This window comes from Calidris pugnax, unplaced genomic scaffold (assembly GCF_001431845.1).
Source record: "Calidris pugnax isolate Ruff unplaced genomic scaffold, ASM143184v1 scaffold352, whole genome shotgun sequence".
In the NCBI taxonomy this organism is placed as follows: Eukaryota; Metazoa; Chordata; class Aves; order Charadriiformes; family Scolopacidae; genus Calidris; species Calidris pugnax.
In genome coordinates, this window is record NW_015091110.1 from 311,356 (window position 1) to 336,955 (window position 25,600).

At 41.4% G+C, this 25,600-nt stretch overlaps 1 protein-coding gene across 1 annotated transcript in view; it reads right to left on the reverse strand.

Annotated features, from left to right (window-relative positions):
• The window catches only part of WDFY4 (WDFY family member 4), a 191,015-nt gene that overhangs the window by 112,944 nt on the left and 52,471 nt on the right, over nucleotides 1–25,600 (reverse strand). Inside the window, exons 26-36 of the mRNA XM_014958090.1 lie at nucleotides 13,600–13,761; nucleotides 12,854–12,945; nucleotides 12,027–12,126; nucleotides 8,239–8,444; nucleotides 4,068–4,237; nucleotides 3,400–3,525; nucleotides 3,121–3,282; nucleotides 2,829–3,026; nucleotides 1,926–2,043; nucleotides 1,199–1,356; nucleotides 525–763 (exon numbers count right to left, since the gene is read on the reverse strand). Of these exons, the coding sequence (XP_014813576.1) occupies nucleotides 525–763; nucleotides 1,199–1,356; nucleotides 1,926–2,043; nucleotides 2,829–3,026; nucleotides 3,121–3,282; nucleotides 3,400–3,525; nucleotides 4,068–4,237; nucleotides 8,239–8,444; nucleotides 12,027–12,126; nucleotides 12,854–12,945; nucleotides 13,600–13,761 (1,731 nt within the window). The remainder of the gene's footprint in view (nucleotides 1–524; nucleotides 764–1,198; nucleotides 1,357–1,925; nucleotides 2,044–2,828; nucleotides 3,027–3,120; nucleotides 3,283–3,399; nucleotides 3,526–4,067; nucleotides 4,238–8,238; nucleotides 8,445–12,026; nucleotides 12,127–12,853; nucleotides 12,946–13,599; nucleotides 13,762–25,600) is intronic.

Consider the following 25,600-nt stretch of genomic DNA (forward strand, 5'->3'; position numbering starts at 1 on the left):
CCTCTGTGCAAGAGAGGTGGTAGGAAATTTTCTGCTCACTAGTATTTCAGGGAAAAAATAGTCTTCTGATTGAAGAACAGTTTATCCCTTCCACTTTCTGGCTGAAAGACAACCCATTGCCTCCAGAATACTGAGCACATTAGTAACATTCCTCTCCTCCAAATTAAATGATAAAAAAAATTACAACAAAACATTTCTGGTGTTGTTTTTCATTTTTTAAAGTCTATGAGGAAAGCAACCATCTCTCCCCAAGTGGCTTTAATCTGCCACTTCAACAGACACCAAATCAGATTCGTGCTTTAAACCCCCAGAGTGCAGAGCCCAATGTGTCAAATGCTTGCTTCGAAAAGTACATATCCTACACCCAAAGTCCTTGGTCAAGCTGAATCCAGCTCAGTGTCAGCTTCTACTGATTCCGCCAAGTGAATATTGCCTAAATTTTGTGAAATCTCCCCCTCTGTACCCACTCCCACAGATATCAGCAGAGAAATGTAAACAACTGTTATAGAGATGAACATTTATACCTGCCCGAATTCAGTTGGCAAAGGCAGTACATCAGGCAGATGACAAAATGATTATTTGAGTTGTAAGTTGCAAAAATAATGTCCCACTGCTCCTGCAGGACATTGAGAGTGTTCAGGACATTAAACTGTTCCGTCAGCGACTGCTGGGGTCTGGACAAGCAGAATAGAATGGCTCTGTTTAGACAGCTGTACAGTGTAGTCAGAAAAACTTCTTTTTGAGAAACGGAGCTTTCTAAAACCTGGGAAAACACAAAACAGAGTACTTGGCTTCCTCAAAGAACTCTCTCCCCAAGGATCTACTCTTCTCAATTCATTTAAACTATTGCAAACTTATTTCAGCAAAATTCCCCTGAAGTACCTGTTAGATACAAATTCAATTTTTTTTTTTATTTCTGCTGAAGTCCCCAGGATTGTGGAAGAGATTAATTTATTCCTATTCAGCCACACAGTCAGCATAGAGTGGCACAAAAGAGCTAACTACCCCTTCTTTACATTGTACCATCTACCTCTGATTGTCATTTAGAGCCATTACATGCTCGTGCAAGAAAACAGGAATAATCACAATCACCAAATGGATTACAACCATCTTGAGAATCGTGGTATCACGACCTCAGTGTGAAAGAGCACATTACAACATGTTGGTAACAGTTGGAAAAACACTTCCTGTGACTCACCCCCATAATCTGTTTGGCAGTGAAAATCAGGATTTGCTTGGGGTCAGCAGCAAACATTCTACCATTCAGCTTCTCAACCAGCTTCTGAGCAAAATAAGCAACGTTCATCATGGACACAGGTGCAGTTGATTCTGAAGCGCCATGAGGATCACTGCTCCCTGGAGAAGATACAAGAGAGTCAATTATTCCAAAACAAGCCAAAATGCAAAAAAAATTATTTGAGACATGAATTTGTCAGAGCTGGGAAGGAACAATCTCATGCCACAATATCTCAGAGTTGGGACATGCCTAAGAAAACTCTGGGTCTAGCAGAAATACCTCACTCAGATTGGAAATGATGGCTCCATGCAAAGGACTGAAACAATCTCACTAAAATATCAAGGACTATCACGGTCTAACCCAGAAAGGACTCAAAGGAGGGAGCAGCAGCAACTAACTTATCAGGGTTGTTCACAAAAGCACTCAAGGATAAAACTAGGTTTCTTTCTAAATACTCCTTTTTTAATGTTCAGAATCTGTTCTCAAAAAGAGAGAAAAAAGTGAAGAGGCTCACTAGAAAAATGGTGAAACTACAGTAATTTATGCAAACTGGCCCACAGTGGGAGGGAATGCACAGTCCAGCCTGCTGAGCTGCACTGTCCTCCTACCTACTGCTTCCAAACCTTTCTAGCAATTACATCTACACGCTAAATACCAGCTCCCTAATGATCCGATTCTCGCTACTCACCTCTTGGTCTTGTTTTCCCCTCGCCTTGGCTGGCAACAAGGAAGACATCCATAGCAGACAGCAAAACCTTCGTCTGAAAATGTCTCTTCTGCTCACTGGTGGCATCCTCTGCAGAAGTCTGTATAGTGACCATATACGTATTAGTACAGCAGAAAACCAGCCAGGAAATCAGCCTTCAATTCACTTCCAGCCTTTATTGAAAGGCCTTTCATTTCATTGCATCTTTGGCAGATTATGCCTGTCAAAGATCCAGATTCAGTAAAATCTTTGCTCAAAGAAGCGAGTAGAAATTCCAAGAAACACTCAGTACTATCCGAGATAATTCAAAATGCCCAACATTTCCCTTAAACACCTAAGCACCGTGTTAGGAAGAGGCAAAAAGAGCAAGGACAACTCCAGCTCACTTGCACAGTTTAGTCCTTCTCCTCCCTTTACCAGGCTCAGGATTCAGGTGGTCAGAAGAGCCATCCTCTCTTTTAAACTCTATCAAGCCTTGGGATGTTACTGTGTAAACCTTTAGGGAACCGCTGCTGATGATTTATCAAGATGATTTATCTCATGACAGTTGCAGTCAAAGTGGGGACAGCTGGTTTTGGTTTATTTGAGCACTGAAAAGAAATCGTCTCAAAAATCAGTACACAGGAATGCTCCATGTGAAATCTTCTGTTCTCAAGAAATTCAAGGGCTGCTCTAATGACAAGCATTACCAAGGAAAAGTGATTTTTTTTTTTTGCTCCGAGAGCTGGGATCCCAGCCCTATCCTAGGTTTTTGAAAATGTTGACTGGATGCACCTCTTTGTCCCTGTTGGCAGTTTTTTTCCCTAGGCCACTAGCAGGCTAGCTCCTGTCCTTTCACCCCCAGTGCAAGGTAAAGCAGCAAAGCCTGATGACTACAAGAGAGACCTCAAGAAGCAGCTCAAGCGGATGCCCTTGTTTGTTTGCCGGGATGTTGAGAAGACTGTCCATCAGGAGAACTCGCACAAAATCCCACACTTGTTTCTTGGCAGGGTGTGGGAGGAGCGGGAGAGAGGAGGGATCCACACAGCCTTTCCCTTCAGCAATGGCTGGATCATCAGGAGTCAAAAGGCCTTCAGAGCCTCCCTGTGGAAGCAGACAGCAATGCATTTTGACTTAATCTTTACATGGATTTTTTCCTCCTTGCAACCCATCTCTGATGTGGCTCAGATGCACATACCTTGGGTGGTCCAGAATGGAAAGCCACCATAGCCAAAGTTCTCAAGAAGTCAGGACAGTGCCACACGGGGTCCTGGCTGTAACTGTGATAGATCAAGCCCAGAAACTGGATAATGTTCCCTGGATAGGCAATCTCCCAGGAGGCTTCCGTATCTGCAATAGGCTGAACACAGACAAACATAGATTTAGTCAAGGCAACGTTCTTCTCATCCCTATAAGCTTGTCTTTGCTCATTTCTAGATATTCCTACGCAACTACGCAAACGTGACAAAACTCTTACCTTGTCCACAGTGACTCTAACCATTTCCAGCAGTAACACAGCTGCCTCTGCACACAACCCAGTTTTGAGGACATTCTCTGTAGGGTGGTGCTGCAAGATCCACTGCAACATAGACTCAAGATCTTTCTACACCAGTAGGAGAAAAGAAGAGACAGAAATTATTTATGATACATCAAGAACAACGCCTGCTTTCTCCACATCAGAAAAAACCCAAAACATCTTCACCTCTAGCAGCTCCTCCCTCTCATATTAAATGTGTTTCCCCAGGATAGCTCTAATGGATTGTCCTCTTCTGAAGTGTATCTTTGGCACTGCTGGAGCAAAAATGCCTTATAGCATCTCAGGACACTGGGGAAATGTACTCAAATCCACTAATTCTGAGATCCTAAATGAGTCTTGACAATGTAAGAACAGACAGGAAAGCTAATCTGAATTACCTTTTAAAATATAATAGTTAATGAACCTTTAACTTCTGTGTGAAAAAGTTTCTTCTGAACACAAGTTTCCTTAAATGAAAGTTAATTTACTTTGTTTTTAAAGTATGAAAGTTTAACTAACACAACAGTCAAGTAGATTCAACTTGCCTGAGAATCTTCAGAGAAATGACCACAAATGCCAAAGCAGTAAAGCAACAGCAGCTTCATGCCTGTTCACTACTTTTTTCATACCTTGGCTACTTCAGGTGGTTCAGGCTGTGGAGTTGCCAGAAAGAGCCCTGCCACGAGCAAGTAGATCTCAGGGATGTGGACATGATCAGTCAGACATCTTTGCAACACAGAAAACCCAAAAACCAAGAAGGGGCCTTTGTCAGGTACTGGAGGATGAGCTTTTAAATTATCTTTAAAGAAAAAGAAAAGGAAAACATTCTGAGAAAGTATCTAAAAATGGATGTTATATCAAAGGAAGGATTACAGACCCAATTTTATCCTCATTTCTCTGTGTCCCAGAGGCCACTCAGTACTCTGCCAGGCTGCAATATCAACAGTTTACAAAACGTTCTCAGACTAACAGATCATTTTCCCCACTATCGTTTTTATTACAGGAAATCCTCCCTGAATTCTTCCCTTCTCTCCCCTTCCTCAGTAAAACAGGTCTAGCTATCAAAAAGCAAGCTGAAAAAAATCTTAAAGAAATAGGTGGTTTCAGGGCACAAGCTGACATCTGAACATCTCACCTCGTTTTATGCAAGACAAAAAGGCGCCTCTCCCTGCAACTGCTAATCAGAAATGTCAACTCTCATGCGAAGGAGAAACAACACTTTCCTCTTCAGCACAGAAAAGCTAAAGTACTGGGACAAGCTTGCCCTGGAAAGTTCGTTTTATGCAAGACAAAAAGGCGCCTCTCCCTGCAACTGCTAATCAGAAATGTCAACTCTCATGCAAAGGAGAAACAACACTTTCCTCTCTTCAGCACACAAAAGCTAAAGTACTGGGACAAGCTTGCCCTAGAAAGTAATATCAATTCTTGGTCTACTGAGATCAGTGGGAATTCTATCACCTCCATCAGTGATCTCCTGTCACTGAGCTGGATCAAGGGATTGTTTTGGGAGCATTAAAGCAAAACATACCCATTAGAATAGTCGTCTCCCCAGAGCTGCTTCCCAGCCAGCGCCCAGCCACTATCCCCTCCTTGAATTTGTTCAGCAGCAAACGGTTGTGGAGGAAGCACAGGAGCAGCTTGATTCCCAGCACAACCGTGGTGGAGTGCAGGTAGCTCTGTGTAAACAGCAGAAACCAGTCTGGCCCTAGCGCCAAAAACGTCTCTTCTTGCTCCCTAAGACAGACAGGGAAATGAAAACACATGAAAAGACACGTGGTGAAAGACAGTAAGGGGATTTTATTTAGAATTATCTCTAAGTGATTTAGAAGCTAAAGTTTCTCTAGAAAAAAATCTGGTTAAGGGTATAGAGCAGCACAGAATTACAGACTCATCCAATCAGTTCAAGCCACTTAATTCCCACTAAATCCAACCTTATATTACTGTCAGACAAAAACATGAAGCTCCTTCTGAGAGTGTGTATCAATAAATGAAGTCAACTACATCTCAGATTAGATCTTTCAACCTATGAAATTCGAAATTCTGGTTTAAATTTTAAAGTCCAAGATGTGTTAACTAAAGAAAATGCACAGTTACAGCACCCAGCACTACGAACTCTGCCTTTCAGTTATAAAAGGTAGAACTATAGTAACTGCGTGCTCATGGTTACGATTGAGGGGTGCAAGTAATCCCACATTAGACTGAACTGATTTTCAAAGACAGCTGGGATTTCTTCAACCCTTGCAACGCAGAAGAAACAGCAATATCCCAGTTTCTCCTTTGAGACATTTTCTGAAAACATTAAACTTTTTTTCAGGATGGATCTCAGATGTGTTTTCTGATCACACATCTGTGTGAATGCCAGATAAATCACCCACAAAAAATAACTCTGAATTCAGTCTGCTCTTAGTTACTATTTTGTTGAGACTTAAATATTATTGGTGTGTTTAGGCCTGGTCAAGCACCAGAAAAGAGGAAATCTAGAAGACAGAGACACTTACCTATCCCTTCCTAAATTGTTTCTACTTACTCAGAGGACAGATGAAGTTTGTCTGAGCGCATTACATCTAACAGCATCTTCAGTAACTGGTTTCGAAGCCAGATTGTCTTTCCAGATGTTTGGCTTAAGGCTACAAATATCAGAAAGTAATAAAGAGTAATGAAGAGACAAAACACATGTTCCATTGCTTTGATGAACAACCTTGTTTGCACTGGATTAGTTCAATGGAAGTACTTAGTCTGTTGTGGAGTAAAAAAATCGCAGACAGATTTTAGACTTAAGAATTCCTGCTAAAATCAGAAATGACCAATGCATACACTGTCCAAGTCCTTTCTTTAGAGTTATTCAAAACTCATTCAAATCCACATATTGAATAGTAATGCACAGGGAGCAATCTCATGTTAAACAGAGAGGGAAATGTAAATGGGCAATCTGACTTGTATTGCCTTGCTGTAGTGTCTCCATATATAAACTACAGTCATCAGTCCCTCCTTAATATAATACATTGTTTAGATGTTTAATAACAATATAGTCTCAACTGAGAGATCACAATAAAAGAGCCAGAACTCCCTTTTCAGGAGGAGGACCTTGCAGTAGGTCAAGGCCTTCCTTGATATACACATAGTGACTGTCACTTCACCATTCTTCACCTCAGGTCTTTGTAGTAACATACGTTTTCCCCGCAGTTTCAGGTCACCTCAATGTAGCCTGTCCCTTTCCAGACTAAGTAATTTGAGTGGTATCTCTTCCTGTCACTGGAGGCGGAAGCACAATGTTGCATTTAAAGTTCTTCATGCCCTGGGGAAGAAGGACTCCAGCTGTCTATCAGAACACATCCACCAAAGGCAGCTCCTCACCTTCACCGGGCATCTCAGCCCCACTCTCCAGGCAAATCTGATTTTCATCCACAGAAGAAGGTTTCAAAGTGTAAACAAGGAACAATCCAATCCTTGCAGAGGAAAAAGGGAGCCAGATTTGGTCAGCAGAAAAACAGACACTCATTTAATCACTTTGAGATTACATGCAAATCTCAATACTCATTAACGTTGACTGTTAACAACAATCGTTGGAAATTCTAATTGCTGCAGAAGTAAGGTTGAAATAGGAATGTTTACATTCTGTGGAAAGCAGACAAGGATTTAGGTTCTCTGCTTCACGAAGTCCTGACTAACATATCTTAACTGATTGAAGTTCAAGAAGGAAAAGGATAGTTACCAGCATTTAAGCCAAACCAACAGGACTAGGTACATATTTGTGCCGTGGTTGCAATACTACAGTGATTGCAATACTTTAGGGGGGGCTTTAATGAAACCAAATATTAAGCACAGATGTTGAGTAGTCGCAGTCATACCAGCAGAACTCTTTGTGTCATCATGATAAGGGCCATCACCCAACCCATTGTCACACAAAGGTAAGGTTGGACTAAACTCTGTTCTGAAGCCATGAAAGAGTTTTTCATCAGTGGGGATCCTGCAGTTGCCAAAGATCTGGGGGCTCCTACCAAAGATGAGGTGAGGGAAGTTCTACTCTAGAGCTCTCTCCAACGCTGGCAGGAGCGTAGCTCATCCACTGAGAAGAAGCTGTAGACTTGAAGGTTACCTGAGAACATCCCTTGTGTTAAAGTGTCCTTGCAACAGATGGGAGAGAATAGTACAGGCCACTGTGATCCTGGAGTTACTGATTTCAGGATCGTTGAAGAGGAAAATGAGCTTGGGCACCAATTGCGCCCGGTGGGCAACTGCAGCGTTCTGACATCCATCTCTGTAAGAAAACACAGTGACTATTAAAAGCTTTTACTGGAAAGAACCAAAATTTGCTGGGTTTCAGCTAAAAGGATTCTCAGGTTGCACTGATACTTTGCACCTTTGGCTTCTAATGTTGCCTTGGCAACACTTCAAACACCGTCAGACAAATTGAATATGTGTCAGCGATGGAGATCTGAAGATTTCTTTGTGTGTTCTCTACCCTTCCTATCTGCCCTCTCCCCCCAGAAACTGCTGCATTTCAAGGAGTTCAAAGAAAACAACATTATTGAATTTTCAAGCAGTGAGTTGGCAGTAATAAACGTTATTCCTGTAAAACTCAGCAAGGGACACCACAGAGCTCTGCACAGAGCTTTCTGGCACCAAAAAGAAGGAATCTAGCACCCTGCTCCACTCATCCCCTCGCCCATGCTGTGTCTGGAAAGTAATATCAATTCGTGGTCTACTGAGATCAGTGGGAATTCTATCACCTCCATCAGTGATCTCCTGTCACTGAGCTGGATCAAGGGATTGTTTTGGGAGCATTAAAGCAAAACATACCCATTAGAATAGTCGTCTCCCCAGAGCTGCTTCCCAGCCAGCGCCCAGCCACTATCCCCTCCTTGAATTTGTTCAGCAGCAAACGGTTGTGGAGGAAGCACAGGAGCAGCTTGATTCCCAGCACAACCGTGGTGGAGTGCAGGTAGCTCTGTGTAAACAGCAGAAACCAGTCTGGCCCTAGCGCCAAAAACGTCTCTTCTTGCTCCCTAAGACAGACAGGGAAATGAAAACACATGAAAAGACACGTGGTGAAAGACAGTAAGGGGATTTTATTTAGAATTATCTCTAAGTGATTTAGAAGCTAAAGTTTCTCTAGAAAAAAATCTGGTTAAGGGTATAGAGCAGCACAGAATTACAGACTCATCCAATCAGTTCAAGCCACTTAATTCCCACTAAATCCAACCTTATATTACTGTCAGACAAAAACATGAAGCTCCTTCTGAGAGTGTGTATCAATAAATGAAGTCAACTACATCTCAGATTAGATCTTTCAACCTATGAAATTCGAAATTCTGGTTTAAATTTTAAAGTCCAAGATGTGTTAACTAAAGAAAATGCACAGTTACAGCACCCAGCACTACGAACTCTGCCTTTCAGTTATAAAAGGTAGAACTATAGTAACTGCGTGCTCATGGTTACGATTGAGGGGTGCAAGTAATCCCACATTAGACTGAACTGATTTTCAAAGACAGCTGGGATTTCTTCAACCCTTGCAACGCAGAAGAAACAGCAATATCCCAGTTTCTCCTTTGAGACATTTTCTGAAAACATTAAACTTTTTTTCAGGATGGATCTCAGATGTGTTTTCTGATCACACATCTGTGTGAATGCCAGATAAATCACCCACAAAAAATAACTCTGAATTCAGTCTGCTCTTAGTTACTATTTTGTTGAGACTTAAATATTATTGGTGTGTTTAGGCCTGGTCAAGCACCAGAAAAGAGGAAATCTAGAAGACAGAGACACTTACCTATCCCTTCCTAAATTGTTTCTACTTACTCAGAGGACAGATGAAGTTTGTCTGAGCGCATTACATCTAACAGCATCTTCAGTAACTGGTTTCGAAGCCAGATTGTCTTTCCAGATGTTTGGCTTAAGGCTACAAATATCAGAAAGTAATAAAGAGTAATGAAGAGACAAAACACATGTTCCATTGCTTTGATGAACAACCTTGTTTGCACTGGATTAGTTCAATGGAAGTACTTAGTCTGTTGTGGAGTAAAAAAATCGCAGACAGATTTTAGACTTAAGAATTCCTGCTAAAATCAGAAATGACCAATGCATACACTGTCCAAGTCCTTTCTTTAGAGTTATTCAAAACTCATTCAAATCCACATATTGAATAGTAATGCACAGGGAGCAATCTCATGTTAAACAGAGAGGGAAATGTAAATGGGCAATCTGACTTGTATTGCCTTGCTGTAGTGTCTCCATATATAAACTACAGTCATCAGTCCCTCCTTAATATAATACATTGTTTAGATGTTTAATAACAATATAGTCTCAACTGAGAGATCACAATAAAAGAGCCAGAACTCCCTTTTCAGGAGGAGGACCTTGCAGTAGGTCAAGGCCTTCCTTGATATACACATAGTGACTGTCACTTCACCATTCTTCACCTCAGGTCTTTGTAGTAACATACGTTTTCCCCGCAGTTTCAGGTCACCTCAATGTAGCCTGTCCCTTTCCAGACTAAGTAATTTGAGTGGTATCTCTTCCTGTCACTGGAGGCGGAAGCACAATGTTGCATTTAAAGTTCTTCATGCCCTGGGGAAGAAGGACTCCAGCTGTCTATCAGAACACATCCACCAAAGGCAGCTCCTCACCTTCACCGGGCATCTCAGCCCCACTCTCCAGGCAAATCTGATTTTCATCCACAGAAGAAGGTTTCAAAGTGTAAACAAGGAACAATCCAATCCTTGCAGAGGAAAAAGGGAGCCAGATTTGGTCAGCAGAAAAACAGACACTCATTTAATCACTTTGAGATTACATGCAAATCTCAATACTCATTAACGTTGACTGTTAACAACAATCGTTGGAAATTCTAATTGCTGCAGAAGTAAGGTTGAAATAGGAATGTTTACGTTCTGTGGAAAGCAGACAAGGATTTAGGTTCTCTGCTTCACGAAGTCCTGACTAACATATCTTAACTGATTGAAGTTCAAGAAGGAAAAGGATAGTTACCAGCATTTAAGCCAAACCAACAGGACTAGGTACATATTTGTGCCGTGGTTGCAATACTACAGTGATTGCAATACTTTAGGGGGGGCTTTAATGAAACCAAATATTAAGCACAGATGTTGAGTAGTCGCAGTCATACCAGCAGAACTCTTTGTGTCATCATGATAAGGGCCATCACCCAACCCATTGTCACACAAAGGTAAGGTTGGACTAAACTCTGTTCTGAAGCCATGAAAGAGTTTTTCATCAGTGGGGATCCTGCAGTTGCCAAAGATCTGGGGGCTCCTACCAAAGATGAGGTGAGGGAAGTTCTACTCTAGAGCTCTCTCCAACGCTGGCAGGAGTGTAGCTCATCCACAGACTGAGAAGAAGCTGTAGACTTGAAGGTTACCTGAGAACATCCCTTGTGTTAAAGTGTCCTTGCAACAGATGGGAGAGAATAGTACAGGCCACTGTGATCCTGGAGTTACTGATTTCAGGATCGTTGAAGAGGAAAATGAGCTTGGGCACCAATTGCGCCCGGTGGGCAACTGCAGCGTTCTGACATCCATCTCTGTAAGAAAGCACAGTGACTATTAAAAGCTTTTACTGGAAAGAACCAAAATTTGCTGGGTTTCAGCTAAAAGGATTCTCAGGTTGCACTGATACTTTGCACCTTTGGCTTCTAATGTTGCCTTGGCAACACTTCAAACACTGTCAGACAAATTGAATATGTGTCAGCGATGGAGATCTGAAGATTTCTTTGTGTGTTCTCTACCCTTCCTATCTGCCCTCTCCCCCCAGAAACTGCTGCATTTCAAGGAGTTCAAAGAAAACAACATTATTGAATTTTCAAGCAGTGAGTTGGCAGTAATAAACGTTATTCCTGTAAAACTCAGCAAGGGACACCACAGAGCTCTGCACAGAGCTTTCTGGCACCAAAAAGAAGGAATCTAGCACCCTGCTCCACTCATCCCCTCGCCCATGCTGTGTCTCTTTGGGTACATTTAGCTCTAGTACAGCTGATGAGGGAAGATACTGTTATAAAAAAGCCTTCCTGGGTTGTGTTTTGGGTTTAAACACAACTTCAATAATAATTTTTTTATTATTATTTCATATTTGATTCAAAGATTCCATTTTCCCCTCCCCAGCAGACTGTTGCAAGATGTGTTAACTAAAGAAAATGCACAGTTACAGCACCCAGCACTACGAACTCTGCCTTTCAGTTATAAAAGGTAGAACTATAGTAACTGCGTGTTCGTGGTTACAATTGAGGGGTGCAAGTAATCCCACATTAGACTGAACTGATTTTCAAAGACAGCTAGGATTTCTTCAACCCTTGCAATGCAGAAGAAACAGCAATATCCCAGTTTCTCCTTTGAGACATTTTCTGAAAACATTAAACTTTTTTTCAGGATGGATCTCAGATGTGTTTTCTGATCACACATCTGTGTGAATGCCAGATAAATCACCCACAAAAAATAACTCTGAATTCAGTCTGCTCTTAGTTACTATTTTGTTGAGACTTAAATATTATTGGTGTGTTTAGGCCTGGTCAAGCACCAGAAAAGAGGAAATCTAGAAGACAGAGACACTTACCTATCCCTTCCTAAATTGTTTCTACTTACTCAGAGGACAGATGAAGTTTGTCTGAGCGCATTACATCTAACAGCATCTTCAGTAACTGGTTTCGAAGCCAGATTGTCTTTCCAGATGTTTGGCTTAAGGCTACAAATATCAGAAAGTAATAAAGAGTAATGAAGAGACAAAACACATGTTCCATTGCTTTGATGAACAACCTTGTTTGCACTGGATTAGTTCAATGGAAGTACTTAGTCTGTTGTGGAGTAAAAAAAACGCAGACAGATTTTAGACTTAAGAATTCCTGCTAAAATCAGAAATGACCAATGCATACACTGTCCAAGTCCTTTCTTTAGAGTTATTCAAAACTCATTCAAATCCACATATTGAATAGTAATGCACAGGGAGCAATCTCATGTTAAACAGAGAGGGAAATGTAAATGGGCAATCTGACTTGTATTGCCTTGCTGTAGTGTCTCCATATATAAACTACAGTCATCAGTCCCTCCTTAATATAATACATTGTTTAGATGTTTAATAACAATATAGTCTCAACTGAGAGATCACAATAAAAGAGCCAGAACTCCCTTTTCAGGAGGAGGACCTTGCAGTAGGTCAAGGCCTTCCTTGATATACACATAGTGACTGTCACTTCACCATTCTTCACCTCAGGTCTTTGTAGTAACATACGTTTTCCCCGCAGTTTCAGGTCACCTCAATGTAGCCTGTCCCTTTCCAGACTAAGTAATTTGAGTGGTATCTCTTCCTGTCACTGGAGGCGGAAGCACAATGTTGCATTTAAAGTTCTTCATGCCCTGGGGAAGAAGGACTCCAGCTGTCTATCAGAACACATCCACCAAAGGCAGCTCCTCACCTTCACCGGGCATCTCAGCCCCACTCTCCAGGCAAATCTGATTTTCATCCACAGAAGAAGGTTTCAAAGTGTAAACAAGGAACAATCCAATCCTTGCAGAGGAAAAAGGGAGCCAGATTTGGTCAGCAGAAAAACAGACACTCATTTAATCACTTTGAGATTACATGCAAATCTCAATACTCATTAACGTTGACTGTTAACAACAATCGTTGGAAATTCTAATTGCTGCAGAAGTAAGGTTGAAATAGGAATGTTTACGTTCTGTGGAAAGCAGACAAGGATTTAGGTTCTCTGCTTCACGAAGTCCTGACTAACATATCTTAACTGATTGAAGTTCAAGAAGGAAAAGGATAGTTACCAGCATTTAAGCCAAACCAACAGGACTAGGTACATATTTGTGCCGTGGTTGCAATACTACAGTGATTGCAATACTTTAGGGGGGGCTTTAATGAAACCAAATATTAAGCACAGATGTTGAGTAGTCGCAGTCATACCAGCAGAACTCTTTGTGTCATCATGATAAGGGCCATCACCCAACCCATTGTCACACAAAGGTAAGGTTGGACTAAACTCTGTTCTGAAGCCATGAAAGAGTTTTTCATCAGTGGGGATCCTGCAGTTGCCAAAGATCTGGGGGCTCCTACCAAAGATGAGGTGAGGGAAGTTCTACTCTAGAGCTCTCTCCAACGCTGGCAGGAGTGTAGCTCATCCACAGACTGAGAAGAAGCTGTAGACTTGAAGGTTACCTGAGAACATCCCTTGTGTTAAAGTGTCCTTGCAACAGATGGGAGAGAATAGTACAGGCCACTGTGATCCTGGAGTTACTGATTTCAGGATCGTTGAAGAGGAAAATGAGCTTGGGCACCAATTGCGCCCGGTGGGCAACTGCAGCGTTCTGACATCCATCTCTGTAAGAAAACACAGTGACTATTAAAAGCTTTTACTGGAAAGAACCAAAATTTGCTGGGTTTCAGCTAAAAGGATTCTCAGGTTGCACTGATACTTTGCACCTTTGGCTTCTAATGTTGCCTTGGCAACACTTCAAACACCGTCAGACAAATTGAATATGTGTCAGCGATGGAGATCTGAAGATTTCTTTGTGTGTTCTCTACCCTTCCTATCTGCCCTCTCCCCCCAGAAACTGCTGCATTTCAAGGAGTTCAAAGAAAACAACATTATTGAATTTTCAAGCAGTGAGTTGGCAGTAATAAACGTTATTCCTGTAAAACTCAGCAAGGGACACCACAGAGCTCTGCACAGAGCTTTCTGGCACCAAAAAGAAGGAATCTAGCACCCTGCTCCACTCATCCCCTCGCCCATGCTGTGTCTCTTTGGGTACATTTAGCTCTAGTACAGCTGATGAGGGAAGATACTGTTATAAAAAAGCCTTCCTGGGTTGTGTTTTGGGTTTAAACACAACTTCAATAATAATTTTTTTATTATTATTTCATATTTGATTCAAAGATTCCATTTTCCCCTCCCCAGCAGACTGTTTAGCTGTACGGCAGTGGTTTCATGTGAATCAGGTCACCATGTAGCATTTCCCAGTCTGGCCCCACAGACATGAACTTTAACTGTATGGCATTGGTTTCATGTGAACCAGGTCACCAGGTAGCATTTCCCAGTCTGGCCCCACAGACATCTCAGAGGGTGGCCAAATCACTAACTCCGGCCTTGAAAGAGCAATATAGGAATGATTACTCCTAAAGTCCTCCGATTCCAACTAAGATTGGACCCTTCAAATCCACCTCCAGTTCCAGCTCCATGTTACAGGTGAACTTGTCCCACATGTTTCCAATTCAAGCACGAGTTTGTGTACCTGGAGGACTGCAAGATCTCCACGAGATGTGAAAAAAGTGTAAGGTCAAGATTTTCTGGTGCTTTCATCCAAAGCTGCAAGGCAAAGGAAAACAGGGGTTTTACTGCTCTGCAGAGCTGAGAGGACAGTAACCTGTGGCAGAGAAGCTGTTACAAGTTGTTCCAGGAGGACAACATCATAAACTCCCAGTTGTTTCTGCAATGACAACCTGCAGACACTGGAAAATCCCGGCCAGCATGAGAAGTTGCTGCTCCTGAGGTATTCCTGAGGAGCAGATCCTTGGGGTCTGCAGGAGCACTCCAGAAACTGTACTGGAGCACAGTGGGGGAGCTGTGGTGACAGAGGACCTGCCATTCCAGGAGCTACCACCTCCCCAGGTGAGGTGGATCCAGATAATGGATCCAGGAGGTGCTATGAACAAGCCATCTTTAATACAGCCAAACCCACAAACTAAAATCAGCAGTTTTACCTCAAAGTTGCAGAGAACATAATGGAATGCACTGTAATTCTTGATGACTGAAGACTCAAAGCCAAGCTCTGCTGTGCCCACGAGGGAGAACATTAACTGCAGAATCCTGTTGTTTAACAGCTGTGTCTTCCTCTTCAATAGGTAGGTCAGCAGCTGAAAAAAAAGAATTTAATAAATATCTTTTGAGTATCAATCTGTATACATAAACTAACATATAATACTTTTTAAATTTAAGACAAAACAGAGTTTGCTTGGCTGTAATAGACATACATCTTATGTAAGCATCATGAAGAAAGTGAAGATTTCATTCCAGGCATATAATTTTGTGCAGAAAGCGAAAGGGTAAGTTTTTGAAGGAGTTTGACAACTCTGTGGCATCAAACAGGAGCAAGATACATGCCATATTACGTCAAATGGAATTTACAAAAAGCAACATACAAATATAATTGTAAATAAGCACAGTAGGTTTTCTAGATAATTCTTCATAGATGTATTCTTAGTTGCTTGCAAATGGTGATAGCTTAAAAACAAAGTAATGTAATGTTGGCGTCTTCAAATAAAAGACATTTCTGTGAAACTGCCAGTTTCTCAACTGAGTCTATCTTTTCTTTATTCAATGAATTCCCGATACAGTGAGAAAAATGTTCAGAAAGCTGCTACATTTTGAATAGGGTGGGAGAAGTAGACATTCATTTGAAAATACATATTAAGACATGTTTTTATTAGTTGGCTGTAAAAAAAAAAAGATTTAGAGAGCCAAACAAAGAGCAAACCCACACCATTGCAGCGTGATGATTAGTCAGATTTGAAAATACATATTAAGACATGTTTTTATTAGTTGGCTGTAAAAAAAAAAGATTTAGAGAGCCAAACAAAGAGCAAACCCTCACCATTGCAGCATGATGATTAGTCAGGTGGAGAGAGCACTATTTAGCACAAAGTCAAAAGGAACAGCTCTTACACGAGCTAAAGGCTGGCACTCACCTACAAGACAGACTGGGCAAGCAATGTCTAAGTACAATAAATATCCTCATATGAATCGGGATCAATTTATAAACAATTCACAAATGGGGAAAATAGAGAGTTTATAATAAGTCATGCGTGAAGCCCTAATTTCAAGAGTCTTGTTTGGAAGTCTTCTTTGTTCCATAAGACTCTGCCCAGCCTACGCAGCATAATGTAGATGATACTGAACTCAAACATCACACTTGAGCCTTATTCCAGCCAATACTACATATAGTGCTTAAACCCAAACTCTTCAGTCTGCACAGATTTCAGGTCTGAAAGATGAATTTAGGACAGACAATGAAATCTAGACAACACTTGTTTATATCAACACAATTCCTAATACACAGGTTAAGTGCCTATCGCCAGATCGGTTCATTGCCATTGATGGGTTTTGGGATGAAGTTCTCCAACAGAGAGACTATAATGAGAATAAATGAACAAAGGAATATCTACCTGGTATCCATGCATGTGCCTCATCAATTTTTCACTCATTGGGCTGCTGTTGAGGATGGAGTTGAGGACTTTGACAGCTGCATACATGGTGTGGTCATCACGGGCCATAGCAATGAGACCCAGGAGAATGGCAGGGCCTCCAATGAAGTTCAGGCTGGTAGCTGCTGGAGAGGACTGGAACACTCTCACCCCTAGGAAATTGCAGCGTTACTCTACCAGGAAGTTACATGGACTAAATCTGTTATTGGACAGAGAAAGGCCCAACTCTTAAAAAATATGAAACGCTAAGGCATAGTGCATTTACCATATTGGCCCACAGCAACTGACCCAATAGTCCGCAAGGAACCCGAGAGGTGTCCAGCAATATTCTTAGCTAGGAATATTGGAGTTGAACTGTCCCGAGAGCTAATCCCAATCTAAAACAGATAAAAGAGACATTGTAAGAAAAACCGTGGTGGTACCGAGGAGACAAAAAGTAACAGCCAGATGGTCTAATACCTTAGATTATTTTATTAATTTTAGACCATTTTCATTCAAGGTTGATTGTTAGGACAAACATTCACCCACCCAAAATATCCCACAGCCCCACTACTTCAACATGTCAGTAGGCCTGGCATTGGCAAGAATGTTAGAATAGCATGTGAAGGGTCATTGTGAAGGTCATTAAGAAATCACAGACTGAAATGAATTATCATTAGACCTGAAAACTATGGCTTCTGTTGCTGCTTCACAAAAGGCTTTTAACATTGTGTTCATACTGTCCAATCTATTCCTCTCCACAGATAAAAACAAAACTGTGAGTAGAACAGGGTTAAGGAAGGGGAAGAAAAGCTGGAAAAAAAAACCCTGAAGGTATGTAACTAAGACAAAGTCACTAACTTTACTCTAGGAAACCAATCAGAAACAAGAGAAAATGTGTTTAAGACAAATAATGGAAATTTGTGACCTCTTTGGCAATCAGCCGGCCATCTACTTCATTGTAGGAGCTCTTTATATCTTGGACCGTAGTGAGAGATGAGCACGTGGCATTGATTCCAAAAGAAATCTTCTCTTCTGCCACCAGAGGTGTAGGATTATGATCACTGTACTTGTCCTCACCTAAAACAAGAGAGATTATAAAACTCTAAAGGAATTTTGCATGCTCAATATTCAAGACAGGAGAGAGGCAGATGTAAAACAAGTGGAGGAAACCATAGTTTAGAGAGAAATCTGATTTTCACTTAACGGTATTCAGAAAAAAGCCTTGACCCTGTACAACACAGTCCACAGCATCTTGCCAGGGCTGTATTTTGACATAATTTTTCTTTCAGCAACTCCTTCCAATGCTTGGGAATTTCTGTTGTCCAGATAGACAGCATTCTGAGTATTTTCAGCCAAGCTTTTCACTCTGCTTTAGGCTGGAGCATCATCAGGTGAGACTATTTTGCTCTTTTCAAATGGGAGATGACCATCCCATTTCATTCTGAGCTCTAGCAGAGAGGTGAAGGTACTACTTGTTGAGCAAACAGTAATCAATAACTGAAATGTTTTGTCTGCCTGTTTAATAATTGAAGCTAACAGTACACTTTAGTTAAAAAGCCTCTTCATTAAATGGAATGTAACTTATTCCCCTACCCTTCTCTCCCCAGTGCTCTCTCCTACTCTGCAGGCATTTGCAATTAAAGATGATGATGCTTCTTTTTCTGCAGCACCATAAATGCAGAATGTCTCAGTTAAAGCTGCTGCTTTAATGTTTGTCCAACAGAAACTGCAATCTTACATCTCCTCAAGGACATGTTATCCCTCTTTACTCTCCAGCTCTCTCTGCTGCTTGACTCCTGCCCTTCTTTTTCTGTTCCATTTAGAGTATGTTACAAGATCCTCACTGTCTCTTGCTACAATCTTGTACAACACTCAGCAAGGCAGAGTTCCAGGCTTTTAGAGTGAGCTCCAGGCACAGCTGGAATACTAACAGCAAATTATAAAACTAAAAGGAGTGTTTGCCCTGACAAACAGTGGTGAAGATGGGAATTATCACATACCTTGAAGCTGTACTGCTTGGAAATTGCTACAATACTGTGGCCCAAGCTTATTAATCACCTCTGTGGTTTCCACAGAGATGGCTTCTTCAAATAAGTACATAGGGCCAAGGCGCCAGGTCAAGGAGGACTTCTGTTTCCAGATTCGAGGAGTAGCTATGTACCCATAGACATCAATAAAGGAAGTGGGTTCCATGGAAATGCAGCTGCCTGGTAAGGGCTGGAGATACTGCATCTGCAACAGAGGAAGAATTCACTGAGGACACCCAATACACTCAGGGTGTCTTAAGGTCTTGTCCCTGGAAAGTACTGCCTGCCCCCTCTTTCCTCAGTGAAGTCTCAGTCAGCAATGCAACACAGTTAGGAACTATTGTTTACAAATTGGACTTTCCAAAGTACCACAAACATAAGCATTTTGTAAAGATCAAGCCTATGTTTTGTTCAAGAAAAACAGAAAAAAAAAAAGCCAACACTATTTTAACCGCAGACTTATTTTTCCTGTTCTAAACTCCATAACTCAGACTGTGACTTTCAACACAGACAGCCAAGTTACAGTGAGCACCTCCTACCATGCACCTAAAGAACAAACAGGTTTTGAAACAGTGTTGAAATGCATGAGTTAGCTTTAGTTAAAGTGACATAGTTTAGGAAATTGGACCATTGCTACCATTTCTTTTTGGTATCAAAATAAGGATTCAGCCTCCTAAACTGAATTTATTACTTTATTTAAATGTGGAGAGCTCTAGTATGTAGCATTTGGATTTATTTTTTTTAGTAGAGAGAAACTATATTGTACTTCAGGCTCAGACCTGCCTTTAACAATTTGCTGTGAGGATAAGAGACCCCAAAAATTTCCTGATCTCTGAGTACTGAGATGTAGAAGCACCACCCACCCCCAGTTTCACCACCCTAAAATAGCTTTTGGTATTGTTAACAACCTTTGTGCAATTCTAACTTCTTACACAAACTCTTCTTCACCATACACATCAAGATGAAGGCTTGCATCCTCTCAGAGACCCCAGCACTGGGACCATCTTTTATTTACTAAATTCTTGTTTTATTTATTATGAACTGCTTCACCGTATGTTAAACACATTTGCTGTGAATTCTTTAATCAATTGCAATGCTTAGGCCTAGTTTTATTGATGACTTTCAGTCTCATTTGAAGGAAGGCAAATTAAATTAAATTTTCATTCTTGAAATGGATATAGGTCCCAAAAGGCATTTAGAAGACAGATCATTTTTCTCAAGTATGGGAAAGAGAATATTTGGAATTAAACAGGTTGCTTTTACAAGGGAAGTATAAAACACACAAGTGAGCTTTGCATGTGTTGAGATTGATTTGAAAGATGGGAACAAGAAGGAAGAAACCAAGGTTACAAGATCCAATTAATAAGAGGATTCTATTCAAAAACAAAACCAAAAAGACACTACACCAGACAGCTGCAACAGAAACAGGCTGCATTTTCAACGTTGCTGCTCTGAAACATTCAAAATACGAGTATCAAATCGCAGAAATAATTTGAGATTAGCTACAAAACCAGGAGCATGATGATAATGATAACATAAACCAGCGGTTCTTCTCATTTATCCTGTGGTTTATGAACCCTTCAGGTGCATTTGGATTGCTTTCTTGTGATAACTCATGCAACCTCAGAAATTCCCCATTTGAGAACTGACTCCTGTGTAACAACAAGCAATGGAGCAGTAGGGGAAGTAGTAGCTACACCAACATTTGCAATTATAGCACTGAAATTTACCAACTTCTCTTAATTGAAGCATTTCTTTCATTTCTATTTACTCAAAAAAGAATTATTATTTTAATCCAAGAGCTATCACACATTGAACACCTATCTGTTCCTGAATGCTTAGAGTGCCAGTGAGGAAAAGGCCACTGGTTGTCCACCGGGTGTAAGAGGAAGAGGACAGCTCCAAATGTGCCTGTGTAAGATGCTTGAGGAAACACCATCCACCATGGGATCCTTGCAAAGAGCTGACCAGTCACAGAAGCTTACTTCTTTATGACCTTTCCTCTTTTCCAAGCCTTTCTTCAAAAATTGAAGCTCCCCTTATCACTCATCACCTTTGTAAGTTTTAGACTAAATCCAAAGCACCTTCAGTTTAGGGTTCTCTGATCACAAATTAATGTGATGTACTTTTTACAGATGAAAACATCTGAAAATCTTGGGAGTAAACTGCATGTGCCTCAAAATCACTAACCAATTCAGAAAATTCTGGCTTCAGGGTACAACTGAATTTCATCAGTATAACCCTGAGCCACCTGTAAACTGGGTAACCCCAACTCTCAAATGAACGTCACCACTCAAAATTGCCCTGGTTATCTGCATGCTGAGGGGGGAACTACTTCAAAGCATTAGTATAAACTGGTAACATAATTCTGAAAAGCAGCACAGATACTTTTTGTATGGATTTCTGACTCCATTCAAGCACAGGGCAGAGTGGCACGTGTTAATATATGCAAATCATCATGCTTTGAGTCTCAGGTTAATACTGAAGAGTCATGGTATGTGCATGGGGAAATGAAAATGAAAAGCAAATGTCAGGCACAAGGCCTACACAGAGAGCCTTTACCTTCGCAGAGCCCAGCATCTGAGCATTTATATAAGCTGACACAATGCAGCTCTTCTTTGCTTCCTTAGCAACTGTCACTGTGAGATGATGCCACTGGCCAGTCACCACCAGGTTGCCACAGCCAAACTGGACTTGCCCTGGAAATGGGGAGGGATTCAGGACCTCACCCTCAGGTTCCATGATATCTGTAACAGCAAAAAGAGAGGGCAGTCAATAGAAAGTCTCTCTTACCTTCCCTTCCCTCTGAAACACACTATCAAATATGACACAAAGAACGTGACTCTGTAGGTGGGGATCAACTTGGTGCTGTTCTGTTTAATGTCTTCAAAACGTTCCCTGAAGGTCTGTTACCAGGACCTGAAACTTGCACAACTCTCCCTCCAGTGTGCCATACTCCTAAATAACACCTTCCAGCTGCCTCGATGCTGCAAAATCAGGCTGAACTGGGACAAAACCAACATATTTCAAGAGGAGAACCCCTCAGGATATTCACTGAGTCAACCAACACAGAAAACAAAGTGAATTCATGAGATGATAAAACTCTGTGTAGTTTTTATGGAAAGAGGCAAGCTGGGATTTGTAACCTCATCTAAGGGAATCAGAGCCCTCCCACAATGTCAGCTGTGCATGAAAAATCCCAGCTACTATTCCCACTCCATTTCCAACCTCCTCTGCAATGTTCAATCACATTCACATTTGAAGTACCTACTCTGCTCAATAAGGGGAAAGGGATAAATGTCAATAAGGCAAAAAGATTAATAGTCTGGCATGATAGAAAACATTCTAAAAGCTTGACTGAGAAGAGCCTTACCGAGTGGCTGGAATTCCACCTCTTCTGTGGAAATGACCAAAGAACGGTCCTGTGGGAAGAAGCTCACTGAAAAACAAACAAATTCTTGCTCTGTTCTTGACATGTGCCTCACGACCGTGAGGAAACGGAGCGGGTGACTGTTGTGCACCAAACCAAACCTGCTCACAAGAAACCAGCAGGAGAGCGACAGGCCACTTGAGGGAGGGAACATCCTGGTGCCTGTGGACAGGAAACAAAAAGGCAGTAAGGAAGCTGGTTTCCTGCTTTGTTTCATTTGTAGCCCAAACCATACAAGACGCAACATTAGAAAATGAGGTTTAATTTCCATTCTTTTCTATTACATTTCCATGCCTATCTTCAATAACACAGAGACTGGACATATGAGTGTGTGCACATGCATATATGACTTAAATTGACTAATGAGAAGCGACCACTAGATCTCCATGCCATGGAGCTTATCAGTTGGGAAGCACTGAGCCAGAAGTGAGTCTTCCCAAAGCTGACTAAACTGAGAAAGCAAAAGGTACAGCCATGACCTAGTTCATGCAATAGAAGATTCTGATCTACACGAGTATCCTATTTTGTGTTCAGTGACAGTTTCTATTCCTTCCATGGGAGATTACCCTAAAATCTGGTGGCTCTTACTTGCTAAGACTTGCAATCCTATGACTCTATGGAAGTGCTTACCCATGCCAATTCCTCCTGAGACAGATTGCTCTGCACTGGGTCCCAGGACAGTGGCCAAGGTAGGGAGGTATAAACACCTACAAAAGCAAGCAAGCACCCATTCATCAGAAATGCAAAATCATCCCTGAAGGTCGTCTGTGACTTAATACTGCAGAACCACTATTGCAAAGCAGAGTCTATGCTATCACAATAAGACAATAATTAAATAGGTTGGCAAAATTGCTGCAAGGCAGGCAGCAATAAGGCACAAGGATTGACTAAGATGGAGAAAAAAAGCGATGAGTTGCTGTCTTCAGAATAAGGGGTTGAATACTTCACAGCAGCTAAAGAGAAAAGCAACAGCAGCAATACCCATATCCTTCCATGGACATGTCAAACTCCACAAATGACGGAGCCAGAGCAGCGCTGCGGAGCTGGAAGTGTCGAGGGGACGTCATGGAGATGAGAGTCATTGCAGTCTGGAGTGCCAGAGTAGATCCCTTAGACACCCAAGGAGAGCTGCTGACAGGCACAACTGTCTGAGGATCAGTTTTACTGTCCACTGTGTCCTCTTCTGAACCTACAAGATCAACACAGTGCCTAGTCAGATCAGTGTCTGAGGTACTTTTTTCAATCACAGGCTGTGACCGTAATCAGTTTATCCCTGGTAAGAACAGCTTCTTCAAATAACAGTTCCCCAGCAGCCTGAAGAAATCCTCAGCCACACACAAAAGTGTCGCACTGAAGGAATTTCAAAACGGGAAGCTGGGAGGAGAGTTTAGCTGACAGAAATGATAGCCATATTTTCTCCCCACACATCCTCAGGCAGTTCTAAATTTCACCTTTGGTAAAAAAAAAAAAAAACAAAAAACAGTTCCCGACCCATTGGTTCCATTTTCTTTATACACAGACCATTCGATTCTTCTATAACAGAATAACCACCAACACGTGGGAAAGGATCTGAAGAATGACTGCAAAGAACATAAACCCCAAATTTGCACCATGCTCTATCAGGTGTCTTATCAGCATGAGAACAGTTTAGGCACCAAATACTACTACTATAGCCTTTCATTTGCAAGGACTTGGATGGAAAATGGCCTGCATGAGCAAGGTAGACTACTGGGATATCTTAAGGATTACAAAAAGCAGTGTTTTTTATTCACATCTTCATTTTATTTCTGGCTATAAATGACAGGGAAAACATGCTTTGTGGAATAAGATTAATATTTTTGTAGATAGCTTCCATGTCTGTCTTGGAGCAACCTACTTCAACAGCAGTTTCCTGTCATTACAGAGACATCCTAAACCAAGCCCCTGTCCTTCCATCACAGAGACATCTACAACTCATCCACCGTATCAGCATCAGGCTGTTCATTGTGTGTTTACCTTTACTCCAAGCTGCATTAGCTGAATCACATGAAAGGGCATCAGTCTTGCTTTTGCTGGGCCTGGAAGGCAGTGGTGGAGAACCTCCCAACCAAAGAAATTGCCTAATGTGAAAAAAAAAAAAAAGAAGAAATCAACCAAAAAATAGGAAAATATTTAAGCCAGACACTTTGGAGTCATAGCAACCACACAAATACAGCTCAGCCCTCTGGGACCAACTTCTTTATTGGATACTAGATTTTAAAAACATCCCAAGAAATGTTTTCCACGGTATCATCACAAGTATTTGTTTTGTTCTACACTCCCTTTTCATGGTTTTTCTATTGACAAAAGAACCACAGGTTTATTTTCTTCAGCAATACTTTTAAATACTAATTTTTCAGAAAAAAATCTATGGGTTTTTTTTGGGGGGGTGAGGTGGTAGGTGTTTTTCTGTTGTTGTTGTGAGGGTTTTTTTGTTTGCTCATTTCTAAGAAACTCTGTTCCATTTTTGAGTAAAATAAATCCAGTCTTCCACTGCATATCCAGCTTCATCTGCACTCTGATCTCCATTTGGTTCTCTCATGCCTAATATTAGTTAGCATTAAAGAAAGTACCTCCTCAAAGGAGAAACAAGAGAGACTGGGAAACAAGGCTACATTTTTTAATTTTGCAACTGTCATTGACACAGATCTGAGACCAGAAAAAGTCACTTTTACTCTTCAGGAAGGAGCTTCACCATTTGAATACCAGGAGAGTTGTTTTGTGATTACTTAATTAGTTACCACACCTAAAAAGCTTTACAAACCTTGCAGAGATGATGCAGCAGAACACTACAGGCTCTTACCACCCTCAGTAAGTCATTTAAGTATCTACCCTGTGATCAATATGTAAGTATTAACTGAGATTGAAACAAAAGGCTAAGAGTCTTGCTGAATTAGAGCACTACGTGAAGTATCCAATTATTACACAAACCTTGCAGAAAATTTGCACCACTAAGGGAAACTGGTTGCATTAGACACAATGTGATACCTCAACACATCCGGCTCGATAGCCTGCGAGGCGAGTTTCTCAAACACCCTGGTGAGGGGCAGGTGGAGCGGGTGGCTCTGGTTGCGGAAGGCGTCCTGGCAGGAGGTGACGATGGTGCTCAGCAAACCAGACCCACACATCACCTGGCGGCTCTTCTCCGACTTCACCAGAGACTGGATATGGTCGACCACAGCACATTGGATTTCCTGCGAGAGCTGAAACGGGCACAGAACTGAAGTCACTGGGCTGGAACTGATACTGTACATGGTAATTGATTTTTTATTATTTTTTTTTTCCAATTTTCTAACCTTTGGGTATAAAAATCTGGCCCAGAAAAGATGCCTCTAGGGCCAGGGGCTCAAGTGTAACTACGTAGCTCTTCTATAAAGCTCTACACCTGAATAGTGTGAGCGTATCCACCTGAGGAGTTGATTGGCCACCCACAGCTGAGCTTTCCTGCCCCTACACCATGGTGGTGAAGGAAGAAAACTATTAACTTTTATTCAAAAGAAGC